General features: G+C 60.8%; 2 protein-coding genes across 2 annotated transcripts; both read right to left on the bottom strand.

The window, feature by feature from the left end:
• Positions 1-493: 493 nt before the first annotated feature.
• ACA1_144450 (protein kinase domain containing protein) lies at positions 494-4,235 on the bottom strand (the record flags this gene model as incomplete). The annotated part of the gene is made up of 9 exons (XM_004353529.1): positions 494-924; positions 1,050-1,356; positions 1,528-1,683; positions 1,985-2,218; positions 2,403-2,510; positions 2,644-3,441; positions 3,575-3,789; positions 3,967-4,086; positions 4,157-4,235. The coding sequence occupies 9 exons, from the start codon at positions 4,233-4,235 to the stop codon at positions 494-496; spliced, it is 2,448 nt and encodes an 815-aa protein (XP_004353581.1).
• A 341-nt stretch (positions 4,236-4,576) lies between these two features.
• ACA1_144440 (SNF2 family Nterminal domain containing protein) lies at positions 4,577-7,736 on the bottom strand (the record flags this gene model as incomplete). Its single annotated transcript, XM_004353528.1, has 6 exons — positions 4,577-5,818; positions 5,988-6,339; positions 6,549-6,751; positions 6,869-7,245; positions 7,394-7,570; positions 7,646-7,736. 6 exons carry the CDS (start codon positions 7,734-7,736, stop codon positions 4,577-4,579), a joined length of 2,442 nt encoding a protein of 813 aa, XP_004353580.1.
• Between the last annotated feature and the right edge of the window lie 127 nt (positions 7,737-7,863).

The raw sequence follows: 7,863 nt of genomic DNA, 5'->3' as shown, positions 1-7,863 counted from the left end.
CAAGCGAGACAAACTGTGCTCTCGCTTGTGTGCTGTCGAAAAAAACTGCGACATGTCGATTTCCAGGTTAAAACGGCGAGGCCCTAGCAGCCCAATGAGACGTCCTACAGGGCTGAGTCCTATCACATCTTGAAGCCCATGCTCTGCCGTGCATTTTGGACCAATCGCGAGGTCAAGAGCTTTCAGAGCAAGCGAGAAAAAGAGTCTTCTTGCTTGTGTGGCGATGGCCGCGCAATAATTTCCTAAGTCTATATAAACTCCGCTCTCTCCGGCGAGTACGTAGGTCGAAACTGGACAAAATCCGGGGACGGTGAAAGTCCGTGTGCTGTGTTCGTTCCTTTGCTTTATGGTACACATGCCCACCCCTCCTGTACAGAACCAAAGAACACCCCTTCCCTCCACTTGCTCTTGCGGAGGCCTGGCCACCCACAGCGCCCAGCCCAGTGTGGCTGCCTGTCACCAGGCTGGCTCTCTTGGTTACGACGAAGGGTGGTTAGCCCTCCATGCCGAAGAGGCGCTTGCGGGTCTTCTCGAAAGCACGTTCACGGAAGGTGTTGGGGTAGCGGGAGAAGATGTCGTCGACGGTGGTGCAGTGGACCTCCTTGAGCGAGCCGCGAAGGTCAAAGTCGGTGTAGCGGGTGACCTGGACAAAGAGCTTGGGCATTCCGCGCAGGAGAGTGCGGATGGCCTCGTCGGTGAAGCAGGAGCACGAGATCAGGTAGAGGTCCTCCAAAAGCGGACATCCGACGGCGATCGCATGGAGGGAAGCCTCCGTCAGATTGTTGAGGTTGTTGAGCTCAAGTCTCCGCAGGTTCGGGCAGGCTTCGGTGATCCGCTTGATGGCAGCGTCGTTGAGCTGGATGCACTCGCTCAGATTGAGCACCTGGAGCGAGGGAAAGTAGCCGTTCTCCGGGAAGCACGCACCTGGTTGCGAGAGACAGACACCTCAGCGGCCATCGCAAGAAGAGGGAAGGGGGGATTATGCTTGCGCGTGCTTGGACGGTGGAGGAGGATTGTGTGTGGCGGGCGGGCGGGCGTGGAGAGAGTACCGGTGAGGATCATGCAGTTGCAGAGGGACAGCTCCACCAGCTGAGTGCAGGCGCAGAGGAGCTTCTTGATGGCGTTGTCGGAGACGGAGAGCTGGTTGAATTTGTTCCAGAAGTCGAGCGTGAGCGACTTGAGGCCGGTGCAATATTGCGCGATGGCAAGCAACGACGAGTCCGTTACGCCGTCCCCGTATCTGAACCTCAGAGTCTGCAGCTTGGTGCACTGCTGCACCACGTTCTGCAGGCCGTAGTCGGTCATTCCGATGCCATCCAGCAGCAGGCTGCTCAGCCCCTTGCACGTCTTCGACACCTGGATGAGGGAGAGCAGCAGCAGCAGCAGCAGAGAGACGGACAGGAAAAGTGGTGAGTCAAGTGGGTGGAGCACTACTCTCGGCCAACGGCGCGGTAGGGGAGGGGGGGGGAAGGATGGTCTGTCTCCATCCAGCGCATACGTGTGGCGGGGAGGTGGGCCGCGGCGTACCTCGAGAAGGATGGCGTCCATCTCGAAATGGTAGTTGGAGAGGTCCAGTGTGGTGAGGTTGGCACAGCATTGGATGAGCTGGATGAAGTCGCCGCTCGTGATCTTGAACGACGTAGAGAGCGGCGAGAAGTTCAGCGACTGCAGATCGGAGCACACCTACGCAAAGCAAAAAGTAACGTTAACTTTGGGTGAGGACACAAACACAGCAGACACGGCCGTGGGCTCCTTTGTAACCAAGCAACGAACGTGGAAGTTGGTGGAACAATGGAGAAATAAGGACACCACAACCGCAGAGAGTGGTGGATATTGGTGGCTGGTGGTGGCTGGTGGTGGCTGGTGGTGGCTGGTGGTGGCTGGTGGTGGCTGGTGGTGGCTGGTGGTGGCTGGTGGCTGGTGGCTGGTGGCTGGTGGTGGCTGGTGGTGGCTGGTGGCGCAAAAGGAGAAGTGGGTCGGGTACCTTGGCGAGGGTCTTGAATCCCTTCTTCGAGAGTTCGCAGTAGGAGAGGTTGAGCGATTGGAGACGGAGGGGGCGCTTTTTGGAGGCGGTCTTGCCGGAAACGAACGTGCGGAAGGCAGTGCCCTTGATCTTTTTACACCCGAACAGGGACAGCTCCCGCAGGTGAGGACAGTTACGCAACACCGTGTCGATCGACTTGTCCGTGATCTTCTCCGAGCACTTGAGCTTCAGCACCTGGTGATGGCCACGAGGAGCGGGGCGATCCAACAGCAAACGGTAAAGCGCGCGGCAAAGGTTACTACTCACAATGAAATGCAGCAGCAGCAGCAGAAAAAGAAGGAAGGCAAAGGGTCGGTCCCCACACAGGCCGCGCGCGGAAGCAGCGGTCCGGGGTGGCGGCGGGGCACGACGGTCGTACCTGCAGGTTGGGGCAGTGCTCGGCGACTAGCTTAATGGCGCGCGACGACAGCTTCGATGAGCAGTAGATGGACAGCTCCTCCAGGTTGTGGTTGTGGGTGACCACCGCCTGTGCACCACACGACGACAAGAGACGCCCACAATGGGTGGGTCAAGAGCGAGCGAGGGAAAGAAGAAGGGGAAGGAGGAGGAGCAGAGAGGAGGAGGAGAGAGAGAGAGCGCGCGCGCTCTGGCTCATGTACCTTGACGATGCCGTCGGTGGTGGCGCCGAGGGTGAGGCGGCGCAGCTTGGTGCAGGTGGTGGCGAGCTGGTGGTAGTCGGCCTCGTTGAATTCGCAGGAGATGAGGTCGAGCTCCTCGAGCTGCTCGTCGAGCAGGCGGTCGAGCACGGCGCGCGGGAGGCGTCCGTTGTTGATGCGTATGAGGAAGTCGAGCATCTTCTTCTTGACGGCGGGGAGGAGGGTGCCGGTGACCTGGCGGATGTTGTACTGCTCGATGTGGGAGGCCACGCGGATGAAGCAGAGGTCGACGAGCGAGGGCAGCGGGCGGGGCCGCTTGGTCTTGCGCATGGGGATGGTCTCCCAGTCGAAGGGCGTGCTCTCATCGCCATTCAGCCGGTGGAAGAGGGAGGCCAGGAGGGTGTGGAGGTACTTGTAGTCCGGCCGATCCCCGTAGCGCAGGCTCTGCAGGTGCTCCATGAACTTGAGGAACTCCTCGGGCGAGTCGGCCACCAGCTCCGGGTTGTTGAGGCGCTTCTTCATGTCGCCCACGTGGTCCTTGTCCTTGATCCGCCGCCACGGCAGCTGCCCGTTGGAGAACTCGAGCAGCACGTAGAACAGCGACCACAGGTCGTCCCGCCGCCCGAGGTCCTTCGACTCGTGCGAGTTGATCGCCGCGTACCGCGCCGTACCGCGGAAGCCCGTCGACTCGCGCGCCGGCCGCACCTCGCCGTTGGACAGCACGTACTTGCGCGCCAGACCGAAATCGATCAGGTACACCGTATTCCTCTTCTCCGGCGTCAGCCCGATGGCGTAGTTGGACTGGGTGTCGTGTGCGTGTGCGGTGGTGCGTGTGCGGTGGTGCGTGTGAGGCGCAGAGAATTGAATAATAATAATAATAATAATAACACGACCAACTCAAACCCGCCGCCGCCAGTGGGGAGGAGGGGCGTACGGGCTTGATGTCACGGTGGAGGTAGCCCAGTTCGTGCACTGCCTCGATAGCGCGGAGCATCTGCATGCCGAGCTTGCACGTGGTGAGCATGGAGAACTTGCCGCCGGGCTGCTTGCGGCGCAGCTCAGAGATGTTCTCGCCCAGCAATTCCATGACCATGTAGTTGTAGTCGTTGTGCCGCCCGCACGTGATGAACTGCACCACCCACGGACACGCTACGAGACCACGCGTGGAGATCATGCACGTCAACACAGCTCAAGTCAAAAAGGGAATCGGGCGCAAAGGAGCGAGAGCGAGGGCGAGAGAAAGCGATTGCAAACCGCAGTAAGCGGGCACCCGCGTAAGGCGCTATCCCCCCCCCCGTGCGGACGCAAAAAAGGCAGGGAGCTTACTTTGTAGTTTCTTGAGGACCGCCACCTCCAGTTTAAGGACCTGCTTCTTGCTGTCCACGCGCTCCACCTTGATCGCCACCAGTTTGTTGGTGTTGATGTCTCTTCCCGAATAGATCTCGCCTGACAGAGAGGGAAAAGGAGGGAAGTTAAGTGCTTTCTCAATTGCAATCGAACGAGTAGCGGGAGGTACCGAAGGCGCCCTGGCCGATCTTACGCAAAATCTTCCAGCGGCCCTTTATGATGTGCGAGCCGTTGAGCATAGACGACATGGTACCGTTGGACGCTGGAGTAATCATAATTCCGCATCCAAGAAGGCATCAGCAGATCACATTGGGAGATTTGAGAGGGGCATGGGTACCCATTCCGCTGGATTGAAGAGAGGAGTGGGTCGTGTGGAGGGGAGCGCAACCTGTCGAACCACGTAAGCCCCTCCTTGCGGAGGCGAGCAGTCCTTCTTCTTCTCCTCCTGACGCGGGGTAGCAGCTTGTTGGCTGCTTCAGCGACCTCCAACCAACAGGGTTGTCCAAGCAAGTAATAATTGTCGACATCGCTAGTACATAAATAATAAATAAAGGAAATGTTTTGCGCTTTCGGCTCTCCGCCACACTGGTCAGTCCCAGTCGAAGAGGAGCTCGTCGGTGATCGGGGGAGGCTCGGTGAGGGGTTGGAGGAGCGTGGAGTCGTGGAGCAGGTCAGAGAGCTCGTCCAGCTTGTCGTCGTCGGTGGCGTTGGCGTTGGCGTTGGCGGCACTGGTAGTGCGTGCGTGGGCGGTGCCGGCCAGGACGAGCGCGCCGAGCTTCATCTTGTGTGCGGCGCGCTCTACGATCTTGGCCTCGATGGAGTTGCCGGTGACGAGGCGGTAGACGCGCACGTTGCGGGTTTGGCCGATGCGGTGCGCGCGGTCCTGCGCCTGGAGGTCCATCTGCGGATTCCAGTCCGAGTCGACGAACACGACCACGTTGGCTGCCGTGAGGTTGATGCCGAGACCGCCGGCGCGAGTGCTGAGGAGAAAGCAGAAGGCGCCGCCGTCTTCGGTGCCGGCGGTGTTGCCGTTGTTGTTGCTGCTGCTGGTGGTGGTGGTGGAGGAGGAGGAGGAGGTGTTGATGGTGTTGGTGGTGGTGGTGTTGTTGAACTCCTCGATCTGGGCCTGGCGCTCGGGCTGGGGCGTGGTGCCGTCGAGGCGGAAGAAGGGGAACTGGCGGAGGTGCATGTAGTCCTCGAGGATGTCGAGCATGCGGGTCATCTGCGAGAAGAGGAGCACCTTGTGACCCTCCTCGCGCAGCCGCGGGAGCAGGCGGTCGAGCATCTGCAGCTTGCCGGAGGTCTCGACGAGGCGCTCGTCCACCACCTCCTCGCCCTGGTCGTCCACGGGCCACTCGAAGAGGTACGGGTGGTTGCAGCACTTGCGCAGCTGCATGATCAGATTCTGCAGGCCCGTGCCACGCTGGCACCGCGCCTTGGCCTTGGACGTGGCCAGCAGCTCGTGCAGCTGCCTGTCCAGGGTGGCCTGGTAGAGCCGCTGCTGCGCCGGCGTGAGGATCGTGTTGATGATACGCTCCTCCTTCTTCGGCAGGTCCATCTCCACGTCCGTCTTGATCCGCCGCAGCAGGAAGGGCTGGAGGATGGTGTGCAGCTTGGTCACCAGCTGGTTCTCCCGCTCCGCCGTGAGGATCCGCCGGTTGCCCTCCTCGCGCCCCACGCCCTCAAAGTTGAACCACCGCTGGAAGGCCTCCAGGTCGTCGAAGATGCTCGGCATCAGGAACGACAGCAGCGACCACAGCTCCGTCAGGTTGTTCTGCAGCGGCGTGCCCGTGAGCAGCAGCCGATTGGCACTGTCGTAGGCCTTCAGCTCCTGCTCACACGACACACACGTACGACACCAGGTGATCGCGCGCAGTCAGCCTTCGGGACTCTCCGGGTTCGGATCTTCACCCAGCCCGGGCGCGCAGGTCATGAACCGACACCGGAGCCGTGGGTGGGGGGAGGGATATGGGGGGCGGCGTAGAGGCGGGGGGGGGCACCTTGACGAGGCGGCAGTTCATGTTCTTGATGCGGTGGCCCTCGTCGAGGATGATGTACTTCCACCGCTTCCGCTGCAGGGCGCTGCGGTCCTTGATGGTGATTTCAAAGGAGGTGACGACGATGCCCTGCTTGCTGGAGATGATGGCGGGCAGCGCCTTCTTCCGCAGCTCGATCCGTTCGTCCTTGGTGCCGTGGTAGAGCAGGACGGGCATGGCGGGCGCCCACTTTTGGATCTCCTTCACCCAGTTGGCCAACGTCGAGAGAGGACCGACGACCAGAAACGGACCCTTCACCCCCTTCGCATAGAGGTACGTCAGGAACGCCACCGTCTGGATCGTCTTGCCCAGGCCCCTGTGGTGCCCACGCCACGCCACGCCACGCCACGCCACGCCACGCCACGCGCATTCACGCCGCCCCGATTCCGCCCCTCGCGCCGCATGAGTTGCTGAACACTCGCGAGTGTCGTATTCGCACACACCCACCCGCCTCCCGAGGAGGCCACAGAACCGCGGGAGGGAGGGCACGGCACGAGGGCAAGGCGGAAGAGGCGCGCCGCGTACATCTCATCGGCGAGGATGCCGTTGATGCCATTCTCGTAGAGGGAAGCAAGCCACGCCACGCCAGTGAGCTGGTAGTCGCGGAGCGCCCCGCCCGTGAGCATTTCCGGCTGTCCGATGGCGTCCGTCTTTTGTCGTTTCCTCTTGCCTCCGTTCTGCTCGCTCTGCTGCTTGGCCTCCTCCTCCTCCTCCTCACCCTCTCCCTTCTGTGGCGTGTGTGTATGTGTGTTGTGCAGCTACGGTTAGCCCGCGTGCTGCGGACGGCATACCGCCAGCGGTGTGATTGGTGTGAGCCCCCCCCCCGGGGGGGGTAGGGAGCGCACCTCCGAGTCCTCGGGGCGGGGCCTCTTGCCGCTCTTGCCTTTGCCTTTGTTTTTGTTGGGCGTGGTGGACCTGCCCGTGCTACTGCTGGCCACCGGCACTGCTTCAGGAGGGAGCTGATTTGGGAGGCCAGGGAGGCGAATCCGCTGCGAGATGAATTGAGAGTAGGCCGTCGCCTGCTGCAGCATGAGGTTGAGTCGCTGGAGCTTGTCTTCCAGCCCTTGGTCTTCTTCCTCTTCGGCCGCTTCGCCCTGCGCTCCCGCCTCCTCGGGGGGATCTTCCTCGTACGAGGGGTCGTGTTCTTGAGGCTGTCCGTCATCTTCGCGCTCTTCCTCGTGGGTGCGGCGCTCCACCTTGGTCTCGGGGGCTTCCATCTCCCCTGCGATTGATACCGTGCCACGGCTCGCGCACAAGCAAAACAGAACACAAACTGGGAGAACTTTTTTTTAACCACAAAAGGCCCATAAAAAAGGTTCTATTTGCCTAACGGGGGGGGGGACATCAGTGCTCCTCCTCATCGACGAGACCGAAAAGGGGGGTGGTTCCATCGCGGAACGGGAATTTCTTTCTCATCTGGTGCATGTGCGAGTACTCGTGGCGGTGCTCGTGTTCGTGCGCTTGGAGAGCGATGATGAGATGGGCAACAATCACAACACCGAAGCCAGCAGCAGAGTAGTAGCCGTAGGCGTGGTTGCCGTGGGCGCCTGCGAAGGCCGAACACGACCGCCCAGTAAGCCCCGAAGCAAAACAATAATCAGAAATTCATGGTGTGGAGGTACCGTGGCCAGCAGCACTAGCGAACCCGCGCGACGAGGTCCTGCCGAGGAGAGAGGGGGCAGAAGAACGGAGGAAGGGGGTGGTCCTTTGCATGGCGGTGATTTCCTTGTCTACGGGTACCTTTTGCCTCTCCGGGTTGTCCTGCGGCTGCTAAGAAATCATTGGCCGAGAAATGATTGTGAGATTTCATCAAATTTTACAGTGAAGAATGAAATGCTAT

Source organism: Acanthamoeba castellanii (assembly GCF_000313135.1).
Source record: "Acanthamoeba castellanii str. Neff unplaced genomic scaffold scf7180000084709, whole genome shotgun sequence".
Lineage (NCBI taxonomy): Eukaryota > Discosea > Longamoebia > Acanthamoebidae > Acanthamoeba > Acanthamoeba castellanii.
The sequence above is the reverse complement of the archived record's forward strand: the minus strand, read 5'-3'. Positions and strand labels throughout refer to the sequence as shown.